The 18,428-nt window shown below is 41.7% G+C and overlaps 1 protein-coding gene across 6 annotated transcripts; it reads right to left on the bottom strand.

The window, feature by feature from the left end:
- Window positions 1-305: 305 nt before the first annotated feature.
- ikzf1 (IKAROS family zinc finger 1) lies at window positions 306-18,020 on the bottom strand. 6 transcript variants are annotated; one of them, XM_022743787.1, is made up of 8 exons: window positions 17,876-18,020; window positions 13,223-13,276; window positions 12,943-13,056; window positions 6,466-6,735; window positions 4,725-4,892; window positions 3,000-3,125; window positions 2,408-2,539; window positions 306-1,901 (listed from the first exon to the last, which is right to left on the bottom strand). In XM_022743787.1, exons 1-8 carry the CDS (start codon window positions 18,018-18,020, stop codon window positions 1,192-1,194), a joined length of 1,719 nt encoding a protein of 572 aa, XP_022599508.1. In that variant the 3' UTR covers window positions 306-1,191. The 6 variants fall into 6 exon arrangements, with proteins under 6 accessions (XP_022599508.1, XP_022599507.1, XP_022599509.1 ...); XM_022743786.1 differs by having other exon boundaries at window positions 2,408-2,542; window positions 17,876-18,019; XM_022743788.1 differs by lacking the exon at window positions 2,408-2,539 and having other exon boundaries at window positions 17,876-18,018.
- Window positions 18,021-18,428: the final 408 nt, after the last annotated feature.

Genomic DNA, 18,428 nt, shown 5'->3' with positions numbered 1-18,428 from the left:
GAGAGTGAAATGAAATCTCCATATTTCTTAAAAAGGCAAAATGATACAGTAAAACTCAGAGAAACTTTCCATTAACTCTACTTGTCAAATATTATGATCCAGTTAAGAAAAACTATCCTATTAAAAGCACGCATCTGCCATGAAACATCTGCATGTCCATGAAACATTTGCATGTATATACAGTATAATGATGGCGGACCCATGTGCAGTTCTGCTAGGAATAGTCCTCTGTTAATTAAAGCATCTTATTTCTACACTCATCAGCTATAGAAAAAAAACATTCACACACTCTTTGTGCATATATAAAATATCCTTTATTGATATTTTGCAAGCATAAAGCTCCCTTCAAATGGCTCACCTTCATGTTGTGAGTGAAACAATTCTCAGCCATCAGGTATAAAACAAAAAGGCCAGGATCAGCAGCAGTCATGTTTTCACCTCAAATACATTAAGTACAGTCGAACAGAAAAAAATGCAACTTTTTTTTTAAAAACTAACCTACAGACAAACAACGATCATTATAATAAATACAAAGAAACAGACAGGAGTGTAAATGTGATATAAATAATATGTAGGTTGATACAAATACAAGAATAGGTTTGAACTTTGGGAGGGAAATGTGAGGTTATCTACACTGATTGTTAAGTTTTTATTGGTTGCCGACAATAAAGTAGGTTTTTTCCTGCACTAAAAACAGCTGCAGAATCTTTTACTGATGTTTCAGACACTTCACTACAGAGATGTTTAAGTGAATGGGTGAAAATCTTTTCTATTCCAAAACTAGGAAAAAAAAAAAGTTGCTGCCTCGTTTTCCAAAAGAAAAGTCACATTTATACATTTTATACACGTGGCGACTGTAAATACATGAAGTGGCACAGAGCCTCAGCTGTGTCGTCTTCAATCCACAATATTTTGTTTATTTAAAAAAGACAAATGAGTAACTGGTCTTTCTTTTGAGCATGGCATTTGAAATGAATAGAATTGTATTGTGTAATAATCAACAAACATGCATACTTTGTATAAAAAACACAACTTTCAGACATCAACAGTGTATTTTACATTTTGTTTTTTATGCACTTGTTTCAGGTGTATGTCTGTGAGTGAATGTGTGGGGGTTTTCCTTTCCATATGTACACCTGTTTATCTTTGCGAAAGTGTGTGTGCATGTGTGTGCTCCCTGGTGGGCGGGGCTCAGTAGCGATGCTCCCCTCGTGTTATGTGAGAGGAGAACTCGTATCGGTCTTGACTCCGGTGACCGCAGAGGTTGCACTCGAAGGGGTCTCTGAAGCCGTGGCAGCCCATGTGAATGGTGTACATGACGTGGTCCAGGAAGAGAACGCGGCAGTGTTCGCACCGGTACGCCCTCACCTGCTCCCCGTCCGCCGTCACCACCTTGAAGCCCTCGGAGGCCATCTCCATGCTGACCCGGATGGCCTCGTACTGCCTCTGCTGCTCCTCCTTCACTAGAGGGAGGACGCCGTTCCTCACCCCGGGGGTGATGTGGTTGGTCAGGTAGATGAGGCTGGGGGCCGGCCCGCCTGAACGGTCCTCGTTGTTGCTCTCGGTGTCGGTGGAGTCTTGGCCGCTGTGGCTGGGCGAGCCGTCCTTCTCGCTGGAGGCAGACTTGGAGTTGGAGAGCAGCAGCAGGTTCTCAGCCGCACTGTCTTTGGCCGACAGGCCGTGGCCCGTCCCCACATGGCCGTCATTCGCCGGCTTATGGTGAGGGTACATGGATCCAAGGCCCACATCAGTAGAGGAGGCCGGGGAGGTCTGGACCAGGGGCCTGAGCGACTCGGCCCCCAGGTAGCTGATGGCACTGTTGATGGCCTGGTCGATGACGTGGGGCTGAATCAGCTCGCCTGCTCCTCCATCGTAGGAGAGGTCTGACAGACGTTTGTCACCTGAGAGACAGAGGAGACGTGAAGGTTCTACTTTACTGACACACTGTGATTTCACTATCTTTACACTGAGCCTGCTCCTCTCTAGCTGAGGTTGACTCACTGTCAATGTTTCTTCTGTTTCTGGTCTTATACTAACATTTCCTTCAGCCTCTTAATATTTTATCTTTCCCTCACATGTTGTGAAGTTAAATTTTAGTGTAAAATTAATATCCAGGATTAAACACTCAGGAAACATCAACACAAAATCTTTTCTAACAGCAGTTAAACAATTTAAAGGCAAAATTCCTGATCAGGCTGAACTGCAAAAACAGACTTGTTATCTGGCAAATACTGCATGCATTCTGCAGAGCCAAGGCAGCAAAGAAAAATGCTCAAATAATTAACACAAGACACACAGCAGCTTCACCTATGCAGCTTTCATAGGTGCAGCAGTTACACTTGTTTTTTTTTCAGCAAAAAGTAGCAACATTGCATTTATCACAAAGGAAGCAGATTTCAGCCCTTACCCACAAACTTCTGTGGCATAGTGCTCTTACGTTTAGCTACATTATTAGCTAGTCTGTCTAGCACCAAGGCTCTGTCAGATCCCGTCTGGCTTAAGTCTTCCCTCTGCTCATTCTGGTTGCTTTCTTCCTTTACTACTGGAAAGCAAGACAGAGAAGTAGATTTCAGAGTCAAAGTAGTTTGAGTTTGTCGGGTTTAAAGCGATGAACTGCTGCATGATATCACATGCCTGATGGTGTTTTCCTCACAGAGCACAGAGCGGTTTATTCTGACACATGTGAAGCGCTTGGTCTGTAAATATAGGATCTGTCCATGCTCACAGATCAAGTGTAGATGTGTTTCTAGGCTTTTACATGTTAAATATCTCAAGTATTCTATAGTGTGTTCATTTAATTCATGACTGCAGAGTATGTATGGGAGCCTGTACTCGAATGGGAATGACATGAATTTAATATGACTTGTTTGAGTGTTTAGTAACTGCAGCATTGTCGGCATGGTGCGCTGCTGTCGCGTGCATACAGAGTCCTGCGCACAGGGTAAAGTAGGTCATCAGATTTGGGTGAAGGCGCAGTGAGCGTCTCACGAGGCACCAACCTGTGTAGATGCTGTTCTGCAACCCCATGCACTGGAGGTAGTTGTGGCACCTCTCCTTGTGCTCCTCGAGAGAGCTGCGCTGCTTATAGCTCCGCCCACAGTAAGCACACTTGTGGGGTTTTCCAACTGCAAAAAAAACAATAAAAAAAACAAACAAAAAACAACAAACAAAAAACAAAAAACAAAACAACACTTTATCAGCAAACAGAGCAGTGGAATATTCTCTTGGTTTAGTTACACTTTTTTTTTTTTTTTTTTTTTAACATTTCCAGTTTGATTTGTATAAATAGAAGAGAAACTGGGTGTTTAGCATGAACAGGAGTCAGAGCTCCACCTACAGGAAACCCACGGAGAAGACCCGACAGTCCCGCCCACTCTGCCCACAGATGATCTCTGGAAAGTCCAGTGGAAAAACTTCACAAGCAGATATTTTAATTTCTTGGGATGACATGAACAGGGTCATGTCTTATGTATTTCTTGGGGGAATTCAGGAAGCAACTTGAGGGGATTTTTACATTGTCTAAATAAGAACATGCATAAGGTGGGTATTTTATAAGCTGATTCCTCAATAGACTCAATTCAAATTTTACTTTTATTTTTACACCAACAAAATAACTGATCATGATACTTTAATAAGGGATTGAGTATTTCCACAAAAATATAGTCCTGGACTAAATTTAGATCCACAGTTTGTGGAATAAAATTTAGGGTTGGGGGGGATTGGGGGACTTCTAAAACTCTGGCTACAGCCCTGGGTGTGAGCTGCTACTGCTACTGCAGCTTTTTTCTCTGAGCCATAGAGCTGTTACTGTCCAACTGGTGTCATAAATTCTCACCAGCATGTATTCATCCTCAGCTGAAAATAGTTCCACACAAATACACTATTTACTCCTATTTCAGTAAAATTTGTTTAAAAAAAAAACTACATTTCTCAGCTGTTTTAGGAAATGAAAAAAACAAACAAAACTCTACTGTTTGCGACCTGTTTTTAAAGATTTACATGGAAACAATGAGCTCAGTGTTGAGTGCCAAAGTAGGGAAGTCAAATGTATAGACAGACAGACTATTGTTTTTAGGTCTTTTCATTGGATTTCTTAACAATAACAAAAATAGTTTCATTCTATAATAGAAATAATATTAATATAATGATAATTTTATTTTATTTTATTTTATTTTATTTTCATATATACTTGAAGCATAGGCTGCCACAGTTTGAATGCAATGCTCTACCTTACATGCAGCCTTTGCTTTTCATTTAATTCAGTTCAGTAACCTGAGCATGCCAACTTGTGGAGACTTTAAAAAGTGCTTGAGACAAATAATTCAATAAACTGATCATGCTACTTTTATTTTTGTGAGCATTGTGCATAATAATCTCCACATCTATATCTAAATTTCAGCAGCTTAACCTTTTACTTTTCAGTTCAGCTATTCAGAGCAGGTTTGTAAGTGTACTGTTTACACCCAAAACATTTCATTAACACATACTTCTGCAAAGCATTTGCAAAAAAAAAAAAGTGACACCATATCTACACCCTGTCAACTTCCCCTTATATCGCCCTTGGCTGTCGCTGTATGCACTGCAGAACATGTCATGCCTTTTGTAAAGGCTTCCACCCAGTGTCCCTTGAATTACCATGAGTGCAGAAGTTTGCAGTGTGTGTGTGTGTGTGTGCGTGTGTGTGTGTGTGTGTGTGTGTGTGTGTGTGACCTTTGCGTACTCACCCGAGTGGGTGCGTAAATGGCCGGTGAGGGCGTCCCTCCTGCGGCAGGCGTAGCTGCACAGGTGACACTTGAAGGGTTTCTCCCCCGAATGCAGCTTGATGTGGCGCAGCAGGTTACCCTTCTGGGTGAAAGAGGCACCGCACTGGCTGCACTGGAAAGGGCGTTCTCCTGTGGGACAAGAACACAACAGACGCACACTCTACTGTAAAGATGCAGATAACACACAGAAAAAGAACAGAAAGAAATGAGAACTTGTCTGTTTTAACTGGCACCCTAGTTTCTTTTTAATGTTTTTTTTTTATGTATCAGGCAATTCATGATTCACGATCGCACTGCTCTCCCTAATCTCACCATGTTTGATCCCTGCGATGACAACAATAAAAGCACAAAAAAGTCTTTGTCTTCTCTACGTGGAGAAAAAGCTGCGGCTGTGGGAATGCGGGGTCACTGCATTACAAGCATCCCGAGCGCCAGAACAAGCTGGATGATGGAGCGTCTCCGGGGCAGAGAGCGATCCAGCAGCCTGTGGGAGGGTTTCACAGCAGAGTGACACTCCATCTCTCCATGCTCCCCCTGCCCCACCGACTTCTGGCACTCTGATCGAACAAGAGCCTTTCAGACTCAGCCTGCCAGTTCCGTAATGCACCATTGCCTAGGTCAATTTGATCTGAAAATCTCATTTTTTACTCTTCTTCGTCTCTAAAATAAGAGCGGCACATCACAATGCAAATTCAGCCTCATTTGAATAAAGCGAAGGAAACACTTTGTGTTGAGAGCCAGTCTTCCTGATCAGCGCCTCTGGAATAAACCAATATCCAGCCTCTCTCCGAGTGTTGTGGCATTCTGTGAGAACGTTTTAATATGGCTTTTTTTTTCTTTTTTTTTTCAAAGGCCCCCCATAAAATAAGAGTCACCAGTGAAGCAGCAAAAATATATAAAAAAGGAAATTCATTAAAAATGCATTTCAGGAGCAAAGACTCACCACAGAATATTTTCTATTTAAATAGGAGGCACTTCATTATATCCTTTATTGTACTTTCTTTTGCATTTACATTAGTCTAGTGTTCCTTTCTTCCATTTTGAGTTTCATTAGTTTCTAAAGCTTGACAGTTAAGTGCCTTTTTCAAAAATGTTCCCCACCACTGGTTTGGCTTCATTACAATAGAATATCAATTTTGGATTTTGAAAAACTTTTAATAGCCAGATAATTGTCACTTTATGGAGATACCCATTAATTGCAGCAGATATCCTGTTTCTCAACTGAGGGCGTGTTTCTTTTTTTTTTTTTTCTTTTTTTTTTTTTTTAGGACCAAGTTCGTCTCTGCTACTTTATCGCACAATAATTTGATCAGTTGCTGTTGCTTGTCTTGTGGTGATTCAGAGTCATTTAGATGAACAATAATGAATGCTAATGGTATGCTCAGAGTCTATTTCACGCACGATAGGAGGGTCTACATGCATAGAGCCAACTACAACTGAGTATGAGGGTGTCTGAAAACATAAGAACAGGCTCTGGAGTCTTATTTCTACAAGTAATTTTAATTGTTATGTGTAGGAAAAGCTGCTACTGTGAGACTGTTTGTGTTAATGCCAAAATATAATAAGAGACAACAACTCTGAGCTCCTCATTTTCGCCATTTAAAGTCAAAAGAACTGCTCTAAATCTAGGGAGGACACCTCTCTGATATTGACAGTGAACATGGGTGCAAAGGAAGGGCAAGAAGTATTGCAGGTGGCTTACCAGTGTGGCTTCGCTTGTGCACCATCAACACATTGGGGCCAATGCAAACTATCCCACAGATATCGCACTTGAGCTTCCCGTTGGGCAGCCGGATACCGCCGGCCGAGGAGAAGGCCTTGGCTTCGGGGCTCGGCTGTGAGCCGTTCACCTTGGCCCCCGAGGCATCGATCACGCGCAAGTCTTCCGCGCACTCGTCCTCCTCCACGCCATTCATGTCACAGGCCAGCCCATTCTCCTCATCACTGCGAGCCTCAACTTTAATGTTACAGGCTGGAAAAGAGGGCAAGGGGGGGGGCCACGGTTTAGAATACGAGCATGCTTCTTTCATGATGTTATATGCTGAAGATGGGCAGTTTATCAGTGTGATATTGATACTGTGACATGAGAATAATAAGTGATCACTTCTGAAAATGCATGTGAATTTCTTTTGCTTTACAGATGAACCCCTTTTTCATTTTGCCTGGTTTGAGTTTGATAGTCATTATCATTGTTGTTTAGAGCTGTTCTTAAACTTATTTAATCTTTTTCATAATTTACTTTTTTTTTTTTATTTATTCTTTCTCTTATTGTTTGGCCTTTTATCTTGTTGAGATACTTTGATAAACAAGTTTTTTGTTTTGTTTTTATCTCACCTACCCTTTTTTCTTTTGTCTGAATGAGACACGTATTTTTCATTACTTATAAATTACACGGTTACTGACTCATTTTATAAAGACTTCGAACTGCAATTTATAGCTATGAAACTGAACTTTGAAACTCATTATGATAAAAAAAAATGCCATGCCTTTATTTGGATTCATTCAGCACAGTATTGAAGTCAGTATGGCTCTGTTCATCCACTCTTTCTTCTCTCGTAACAGCACCGCAACCCACTATACTATAAACTAGGGCAACAACAGCTTTGTAATGACAGGCCTCCTTCAGCGCACAATACGATTTTTTCATGTTTACCGGGATGCTGCATCAAAACTTCAAGAACCTTCCCCTCCTGTTTCAGGCATTTTTGTGAAAAGTCAACAAACATCAGATAAGATCGGCCCACAGCCGACACATTTAAACTGTACACTGCTGCTGCTTATTTGTTTCAAAGCATCATGGTAGATTTCATAAGGATACACAGGTGGAGCAGCATTTCTACTGTTTGAGCACGTCAGTGATGAGAGATGAAGAAACACACAGATCATCTCACACAATCACACTTTTTTTGGTGAAAGAAATGACAGCAAGATAAACAGGAAACAGAGACACAGGAAGCAGTGCGAAACTAGGGACGACAGCGGTGTGCATCAGAGCAACAGAGTGCGATGAACACACGCACTCGCACACACACAGACGAACACACACAAACGCACACACACACACACGCACGCACACACACACACACACACACACACACATATGCACATAAAGCCTGTTCACCATCTTGTACATTTACAGGGGTCTTGATCTGCCTTACTTTTGACACTTCCAGTTTTTTAGAGAACAGAAAGTAAACGCTGTACGACTCATCAATGGCAACTCTCATCTGGAACTATTAGAAAAAAGATCTATTGTTTCTACTCTGGTGTTCCCAAAGTGATCAGAAAAGAGAAGTGCCTTGTAAGTGTAAAATGCTAGCTCCCTCTTTTTCCCACCAGAGAACTTTAGAAACATTTAAGAGAACTGACTGATCTTGCAAGTCCCAGTATGTGGTTTTCATTTCATGTTGGCAGCCTGATTTCCCCATGCCTCTACCTCTGTTTGTACAACTGAAGAGGAAGAAGTGGAAATCATGAAATATAGGAATCTATGGAAAAGGGGAAGCTTCAGAAAGAGGGCCTGCCTAACTGAAATACCAAGAATTATGGAGAAGTGACAGAAAGGGAAGCACGGGAAAGGAATTGTAAAACAGCCTGTAACTGAAACAGGTTTTTTTTTTGTTTGTTTGTTGGTTTTTTTTTTTTTTTTTTTTTTGCAGGAGTCTCATTTTCACTGAGAGCCACTAACATAAATCCCCTGATACATATAATGTTTCCCATAGACAACAGGAGGAGCATAATTTGATGACAGGATCACAAGATGCTTTCAATCGTTTTTCCGATCAAAATCAAATAATCTGATCATCCATCTCCACACAAGAATTTTCTTATTTTCTGTCGCAGGAGAAACAATCTCCTCATCTGCTCGGCTGCTGAAACTTTTTGGACAAGCTCTCTGGTTTTTCTGCTGAGCAGATGAGATAAGACAAAAACAGACTGTGCACGCAAAGAGAAGGAAAGGCTGCACTGTGTAAAAACAAAAAGCTGCTTAAATTCTGTTAAAGTGCAAAAGATGACGATGAGTTATGGTGCAGAACCGTGTTACCAAACATACTACACGTGCATCTAAGATGTAATTACAATGCAATGAGGATAACAATGCATGTACACGGAAATCTACCATATGTCTACACAAAACTATTATGCAATCATATGGTCTGGTTGTACGTGCATTAACAGATATAACTTAAGACTTGGTACTCAACAGTTCACATCAGTTGTCCTCACAGTCCTGTCACATGAACTCATCTACACCAACTGCACCTTATTTTTGTATTACTTTTAGCAAACTAAACTTTCCCCTTAATTTGAGATACCTACTTTAACTATTTATCAGTTATCTTTCGCTTTATTTTTTCTTTAAATATTTAAGTAATTTATCCATTACTTTCAAATATTACACCATTTATCCACCATATGTTAACTTTTTAATATGTTTATCTGCTACGTTTAGCTAACTATTTTATCCAACACTACTTTTAGCAAACTACTGCTAACATTTAGCTAACATTATTTATTTTAACTGTCTGTCCATTGCTTTTAGCTAGCTACTTCAACTGTTTATCAGTTACTTTTAGCTAACTGTTTCAACTTCTCTCAACTAGTTTACACACACACTCTCACCAATGGTGTTCAAGTGACTCAATATGAAGATTTTTTTTGTTTCTTTTCAAAATGTTATTGCTATTTTTCTCAAATGAATTTTGCTAATCCTCCATCTTTACACATAGCCTAGACATATTTACACCTACCATGACATTTTGTGAACTACAGTCAAGTTGTGCACGTGTCCTACTCACTGTATTTGCAGAGGTGAAAGACAATTACTCTTGCACTGAGCAGCTAGAGTCATTTTTTTTTCTTTTTTTTTCTTTCGGAGATTTTACTTTGCACATGTTGCAAAACATGCGTATGAATTTCTCACTTCAACCACTAAGGTTTTCAGTCAGGCATAAGCACTTTAATAGTGATGTCTTTGTCAGAAAAAAAAAAATTAAGCTGGAGGGACTTTTGAGGGCAAGTGATCGAGTTCGGGTCATTTGCATATCACAGAGCTCGAAAGCAAAACTACACCACTTCAACCCTCCTTATTTAATTCTTGGTTTTAGCCACAACACCACTGATTGCCACAATTTTCTGGATAACTTTTGCACTTTTCCAATGTCAGCGGGGAGTAGTAAAATTATGTAAATCAATAAAAAGGCTTAATCAGACTATTGCCCTGCTCTGTATTAGTGAGAGGCATTTCTCTGCACATGTAGCTGCAGCCACTGATCCAGCACAAAAAAATCAATTTAACAGCAGTTTAAACCCTCAAGCAGATGAGTGCTGTACATGAGGCATTTTGTATATTCTCACTGATTTGAGGAAAATGAACAGTTGGAACAATGCACAAAAAAACTTTTATGTTTATCAGCAGTTGTCAGTTCCTGAAACATCTGTTACAGCAGTGAGGCTCTCAGGTTATCAGCCGGCTGAGGCAGACAGAAGGGAACCATGAAAGCTTCTCATGGATTTGGGGAAGTTGTGACTAAACTGGGAGTAGGAAGAAGGCTTTTTACTTTATATCATGTTTGTCACGGTCACACATCCTGATTAGCTCTTTTTGGGAAGCAACTGTCAGATCACATAGTAGACAAACAAAAAGGTCGCAATAAAATTGTTATAACCTGGTCTGGATCTAATCCTCAGACTACAGGTGACAAAAGGCTGTGACAAACAAATATATTTTTTTAAAAAGCTATAGCATTAGTGGCCAAAAAAGAGAAGAAATAATTAAGCTATACCAATAGCAGATACTAAGCAAGTTAGCAAGTGCGTTAGTTGTGCAGTGTGGAGACACAGGGAGCCTGCTGGAGGTTCCTGTTACTGACTTGTGCTGCTCTCACTGCCTGAAAATAACCCTATGTGCAAGGTAGTGGAACCACATGTGTTAAACCACGCCAGAAGCACACTCAACACGACTTGCAGGAACACCAAAAACAGCCTGCTTTTCCCCTCACACTTAAAAAAAAAAACTCGCCTCCATATTTTCGGGAACTAGACAGCTCAGTCTCCCTCTCAGTCTCATGTCTCTGAAATAGCGAAGGCTCTGTCTGAATCACTGAAAGTGAAAGAGAAATGGTTCAACCGGGATGTTGCGAAGACCATCTTGTGACTTTAACCAAATGTGTTATAGCCGCGTAAGACAGTCAAATCTATTCAACCTGATTTTTGTCTGTGACAATTTACTGAACAGTAGCAGTAACATTTTTGAAAAGAAAATCGTGTTCACTTTGACATATGAACCTCCCTCACGCTCGGAGTCATACGTGTGTGGATTGCAACATCGTGAATGCGCAGCAGCAATAATGATCCCAGGCTGTGAAGACTTATTTGCTACAGGAAACAACCTGGGTTTTGAGGTTTCAAGCTTTCGATACTTTGAGGTCCCATGTCCCACATATAGCCCCCCTGCGTTTTGCCTTTTTCATTACAGAGAACTGAGCAGCACATGATCCTGTGTGATAATTATAACTCATTTGGGCTTTTATCACAGAGGCAGCGATGCATAGATGTACCAGATACTTGCACTTCCCTTCTTTCGCTCTTTGGGCTCTTTCTCTCTTTCCCTATATAAACACATGTACACACACACACACACACACACACACACACACACACACTCATGCGAAGTGATCATACTGAATAGGGATTGAACAGTCGGCTGCCGGCCGTGCCCTCTTTACTGTCTTTACTTGCCGCAAATGAAAGTTAAACATTTAAATCATCTGTTATCACTGTTTCCCGTTTTCCCAGATTGTACTAAACGTCCATCAGTCGCCTGAGATGAGATGAAACGTGGCTCTACACACGCTGCCTGACTCTGCATAACACGGTCTCATCCTTTAGATGTCATCGCAGAACTCGGTCTCGAGTGTTCAGAAATTCCTGCATGACAACTCAACAGTTGTAAAGTAAAACAGTGTGTGTGTGTGTGTGTGTGTGTGTGCGTGTGTGTGCGTGTGTGTGCGTGCGTGTGCGTGTGCGTGTGTGTGTGTGTGTGCAGGTGTGTGACCTATGTGGTGCAGTGATGCACTGATCTCTCTTCAGCTTGGCATTCTTCCTGAACTCTTTATCTCCAGGAGTGTTGAAACTGTCTGATGGCAAGTTCTTCTTAGGAAACTCTTACACATCCTATTTCAGTTTCCTCTCATATATTATTTTCGACTGAGCGCTGCTTAATCTTCACCGTTATCCGGATAAGTGGAAAAACCCTGATAGGATCGTCGAACTTGAGCTGTCATGCTTCTTTTTTTGGTGTTTTTTTTGTTTGTTTATTTGTTTTTTTTGCCATGAAATAAAATCATTTGTCTCGATGAAAACAAGATATATTCTATCTAAAGGAATTTCCTCACACTTGATTCTATATATCGCCTATCTTTGTTTTTAATACAGATTTAATAAATTCATTCAATAACTGTGGATTGGATTTGGACATTTATGGACTATTAATGTCAGGAATAAACAATAAAAATAACGAGCAAAATAACACTTACTTATTTGTCCTGTGTGTGTTAAGTCTTGCTGCCATGTAGCCTTTAATGACCAATAATGATTTCACCACACACGTTAGAGGACTTGAGATAAATTTACACTGCCGACGTGAATCCCCACTTGCATGCTTCATCCTTATTTTCACCATGATATTCCCTGGCTTGATGCTCACAAACTCAAATCAAGGCCACATTAGCTATTCCTTAAGATTCGGCTTATTAACGACATACCATGGATCAAAGACTTTTTTTTTTTTTTTTTTTTTTTACCTTTTCTGCCAATGACCTAAATGTGTCTCTTTGCAGCTTTAAATTAATTTTTCCAAGGGATTTGGAACGGCAAATTTCTCCCACTGGATGTGCATGTATGGGATTAAGTTATGAAAACCTTTTTATGCTTTTTTATACATATATATGTTATTCTTTTGATACTGACATTACTTTCATGTAACCGTTTTACTCTGATTTGGATGCTTTGGGAGTGAATACATTACTGCTGTGGGAAAGGCACCGCTGTGGTTTTGACTCATTTTCATTGCCGCTTCATGGGATACACTCTACTTAATGTAGGAGTCACACACTCATACTAATTTACACAAGCATCAGTGATGTTCTGACTGGCCGTGGGTGCGTTTGCCTCGTACCTTTGTCCCCTCTGTTGTTCTGCTGGTGGGCGGAGCCGGCTGACAGGTCCTCGGGGACGGCCATGGGCTCCTCTGCCTCCTCGGATGCTTCGTTGGCAGGGGGGCTGTCCCTGCCTGGGGAGACACACACCAGCAAACACCCGTCACTCACCGCGCAACCCCTCGACATGTTTCATTCAGAAGAGGCAAAATTACCCCCAGGCGGGTGTAAGAGCCTGTCTGCGGGCCTATTGTATCTACTTTCTGCACTCAATGGCTCAATCATGCTGCAGTCTTTTACCTGGCATCTGGGCCATTTCCTGGGCTTCCTCTGTCTCCATGCGGTGCAAGTACTCTAATGGGAGAGAGAGGGAGATGTATTTGTGTGTAAGTTTAATCAAGTGCAGGCCGAGAAAACAACATTATAAAAAGCTAGAGTGGAGTAAAAGGTGTACTTCTCGGCATGACTCCGTCACCTCAGCGAGATCGCTCTTGTCACAGCCGCAGACACACCGCTGTCCCCCACATTACATTACAAAGAATTACAGACATTTTCATTACAAGTCTGACAGAGAGACTGGGCTTGGAAAGTGGCTTGGCTCCGGCTGATGGGGCCCACTGGTGGCGCGACTTTGCTGGGAATGAGCTTTCAGACCACATTTGTTATTTATTGTTAATTTCCTGCCACGTAATCATCCAAAAATGCAAACTGACTGCCGCAAAATTAAGCAGAAAATTAACTGGCCCCAGGTCACCGAGGATGCGGGTGTTTGCCGTGCCCAGCTGATCGGTGCTCGTGTTCTTTCTAATTTACTGAGCATGCATCGCTGAGCCCGCGGCCTGAGCACAGATGCATGCAAGCCGCAATCAGAAACAAAGAGGGGGAGAGAGAGTGAGAGGAGGAGGAGGAGGAGAAGAAGAAGAAGAAGAAGAAGAAGAAGAAGAAGAAGAAGAAGAAGAAGAAGAAGAAGAAAGAAGAGGCGAGAAGATGGATATACCGTAGAGACAGAGAAGCAGATAGCAAAGGGAAGGCAAGGAGTCAGAGGAGCAAATGCAACAGAACGGTGGAGCGAAGAAAAGAAAAGAGACAGAAAAGCAGGCCAGGGGACGGAGAAGTTCTCTTTATTTATTCATTTTTTTTAGCAAGTGGAGGCAGTCGAGTCCAGAAGCAATCCTCCGGCCAGGGCTGAATATCTGAGGAGTCACCAGTGCTCGTGGCCCCATTAATAATGGATGGCCCTCAAGCCTGCAGCAGATGGGCCCGACAGCCTCAGCCCCAGCTCCGCCACTTCAAGAAGCCCTCGGTGGGGCCGCTGCCCAGTCCAAGCAGCCACACAGGGAGAAGTGAAGCTCCCGAAAATAGCGAAACGAGCCCAAGGGAGAAGGGGAACCTAGGCCTTCCTGTTTTACTGACAGATGGCTCCACACATTTGGAACAAATAGTGGGAAGCGACCGGGCCGCTCTGTCGCAACGCACAATATTCTGCGGAGTCAAGTCAGGAGCTCGGCGGCCTGCAGACGCCCAGGATGCAAGTGTGAAGGGGGTGGTGGGGCAAAGGTCACTGGTGCAGATGATTTGTTCAGCACAACACATGGGTGTCGCGTGTCACTGTGCTGAGCTCTGACTCTGCGGCGCCGTTCTTCAGCATCTGGAGTTTGGAGGTCGGGTACAGAGGGAGGTATATTCTCATGTGCCCTTTTTTTCTGGGCAGATGGCTGCGAGGGGAAATACGGATGTGTTGGTGGGGGGGCTTCGACAGAAATAAAAAAGAGAGTTCCTACATTCAGCCACAACCCACTTGCGTAGGCATGTGGAAAGTAAGGTGCACGTAGAATATTCAGGAAGTAGCTATTTTGTTCGAGAAAGTGGTGCTACTTTCGTGCCCTTTTTTTTATTATGTCACTTTTTTTTTTTTTTTCGTTAAACTTCCTCCTGTATTGTTTGTGATTGTACCTGAATCTTTAGACACTGTGCCCCCAAGTATTGAACTGAACTGGAACTGACCTTTGCCAAAAGTTGAAGGTACTTTTGTTTTCTTTTTTACTAAACGCAGGTTCCAAGCAGTTTAAAGTTTTTCATCCCACATGAGCTTTTTTCTCATTTATGTGATTGAATCAAACTGAAACAATGAAAATAGCAGGATTGTTACCCCTCATTGCTCATGTCCTGGTTGTAACTAGGTGTGTTGGTGTGTGTGTGTGAACTGGGGGCAGGTGGAATCTATGAGCCAGTGAAGTGGAAGTCACAGAAAAGACTTCTGAGACTTGTGACACAGAGTGCAGGGGGGACTGGAAAAGTTTTGGTCTGAGTACGTCAAATGAGGAGAGGCAGGAAGAGGCTTGTGGGTTGACAGAATTCTCGGTCCTTCTCCTGTGTGTGTGTGTGTGTGTGCGCGCATGTGCGTGTGTGTGTGTGTGTGAGTCTGGTGGGGGGTGGGGGTGGGGAGGGAGTCAAGAGGCGTCTGCTCATAGTGAGGTGCAAAAGCTACACCAGGGAGCAGGGTGGAGATGAGAAACAACGAAACCGTTAACAGATACTGAGGACCACACCAGCACACAAGTCTGGGTACCCTGGAGTAAACACACTACACATTTAACATGAGCAGTAAATACGGGAACACATGAAGGAAGACTCACGTACAGAAAAAGATGCAACAAAAACAGCTATTGTTCAGTGTTTCAGTTAGAACTAAATGAGGCTTAATTCCTGCAGTTTAAAAAACAGAAATAATATTCACACAGTAGGTGTAGCCACAGCCAGAATTTGATTAAGTCTGCTACCTTTAATGAATTGATGAATCATTAAAACAAAAATAACTGTGTGAGTTAAGACCAAAGAGGCTCGTGTTAAATGTTTTTAGATGTTTCTGCTTATGATAACTTTAACTTTGTCTGCAATAAAACATTTAAACAGATAGATAGATAGATAGATAGATAGATAGATAGATAGATAGATAGATAGATAGATAGATAGATAGAATTTTCTAATTCCATTCTCAAACAAACAATATGACTCATAATTCTAATTGTTTTTAATCATAAACTAAAAGTTTCCACTTTGTAAACTTACTGACGAATAATGAAAATATCTGAGTCAGTAATTTAATAATTTTCATGAGAAGTGTCGAAGCTATGGCAGCTTCCTTATCAACCATTAGGAGAAGAGATTGTCCTACACTGCCAAGCAATGTGGTACATGGTCACCTTTGTTCATGTGCACATGGAGATTCTCATCAGTAATTCATGAAATGTATGGGTGTAAGTGGGTAGATAGCGTTAGCGGATGTGTTGTGGGGAGCCCGTCGAGGGGGTGAGGGGAGAGTAAAGGTGCGCTGGAGAGAAGTTTCCTTCATTTGCATCTGACACACTTCACTACTCTGCTATTCAGACAGTACAATCATTTTAATAACTGTCTGTCTTCCTCTGCAACCCCCCGCCCCCCTCCTACTTCTGTTTCTACTGACAAGAAAGATAGTGTAGCTGCAGACAGGTTTGCAGCACTTTCAGTACTTCTCTTTCCAACTGAGCAATGAACAAGTCCTGTTTTTGCAGGTACTCGGGTTCATCTCCAAGTTTTAACATCTGGAACTTACTTCTCCATGAAGTGTGAGTTTTCTTTTGTCGAACGTTTGCGGTTAAGTCTGATTTTAGTGAAATTACTGAGTCGATGACAAATTTAAATAGTTCATAATCATACTTTTAGTTCATACTAAAAATGTTCCTCTAAAAAAAAATAAATAAATAAAATACACATTATAGCCCGCATAAAGCACATGAAGCTCTCGTAGTCTCACAGTTTAAAATGAGATGACAACTCTCTGGCTCGATTTTTCACCTCACACAAACCCAGATACAAGTGCCGCAATTATTACAAGCGGGATTCATTCTTAATTTGAGAAATATTTTTAAGCCCAATTGGGACTTTGAATATTTTCTACAGAGGTTAGGCGTCCACAAACAGGAACTTTAAGTTTTTACCCGCGTTAAAAAAAAAAAAAACGAAGCAAACAATTAATTTCCTCAACATTTCTGTCTGGGCGTTGATGAGAGACTTTCCACCTCAGAGTAAAAAGTTTCAGCAGTCCTGCCTACATGTGTGTGCGCGTTTTTTTTTTTTTTTTCACCCCTTCACACGTTCAGACGTTTAACTGAGACTGTGGCTCGAACAAGTGAATACAAAGCGTAACGGTATGGCAAAATGATCAGATTTATCGATTATTGATTTATTTGAGACATTGAAAATAGGAGCCTTAGTCGGGGCGTGCTGATTTCCTGTTTAAGCAGCGCTGAAATATTTTCACATTCGATTTGATTTTTTTTGGTGTTTTTTTTTTTTTTGTTTTGCTTTTTGTTTTTGGGCCCTCGACAAATTTTATCAAAAAGTTTTTATTTCCTGAAAATCGTTTAATATTGAATGAAAGTCCAGATACAGAGACTGACTTTACTGAGTGCGTACAGCTGTTGCAACAGGTGCTACAACAGGAGGGTAAAATTGTATGAAACAGGTTGAAATCATAACGACATAGCGTAGATAAATAGTAGGACATGTTAGAAATTAGATTAGTATTTTTATATAAATGTTAATCAATGTAAAATAATTTATCCACATGTTCCCAGAAGAAAAAGACGCATGGAAAATGAGGAACATCCCATTATTTTTCTTAAATGACTGGCTCTACAGGAACAAATATCGCGGTAAAATATTGTTTTTCCTGTATTTAATTTTGAAAAGTACTGTTATCTGTTACATGTCCTTGATCAGCAGAAAAATACGCGGACCAAACGGGATCTGATGCTGCAGCGCACCTGCACCGAAACTACAAGGAGTCTTTTTTCCAGTCAGGTGCAAATGTCTCCTAAAAAATCTCGAGAGCGAGCTACCTCAGTCTTACAGGTCTGGACCATGTGTTTGAGATCAGTGTGGAGCTGAAAAGCGCGGTGGAAGTCACTTTACCTGCTATTCCTTGAGTTTGCAGTATGAAGTTCTTCCAACTCTCCCCGGCTCCATGTGCAGAAGGTCGCAGCGCCGCGGCGGCCCCATGGAGCTGCGCCCTGAGTCCCTCCCCTCTCCACTGCACTTCCTCGTTCCAGCCCAACATGACTATGTCTCTGAGCTCGTCTGAGGCATTTTGCTTGCTTTTATCCACAGGCCGAGTCTGCAATGGGGAGTCGAGCCACCGAGCCCTTGGCACTTGCTTTGTGCCGTGCCAATAAAAGCTGACACCCAGTAGACCATTACTGGCAGCCATGCATGAGATGGGATGAGGCGCGCGAGGAGAGTGGACCGTTCATTGTTTATTTATTTCATTCTCACTGAGGAAGCTGATGAGGGGGACTCCTCACTTGCATATTGGACAGCTCCCCTTCTGTCACCTGTTCTGGCACACTGAAGCAGTCCATGAAATTAACACAACCGTTTTCTTTCCCATATAATGAGGTTGTTTTCTCTCTATGATCTTTACTCTTCCTCTCCAGTGATGCTCCCTTCAGAGTCAGAGCCTCCTGTC

Source organism: Seriola dumerili, unplaced genomic scaffold (genome assembly GCF_002260705.1).
Source record: "Seriola dumerili isolate Sdu_G_001 unplaced genomic scaffold, Sdu_1.0 BDQW01000073.1, whole genome shotgun sequence".
Taxonomy (NCBI): Eukaryota; Metazoa; Chordata; class Actinopteri; order Carangiformes; family Carangidae; genus Seriola; species Seriola dumerili.
The sequence above is the reverse complement of the archived record's forward strand: the minus strand, read 5'-3'. Positions and strand labels throughout refer to the sequence as shown.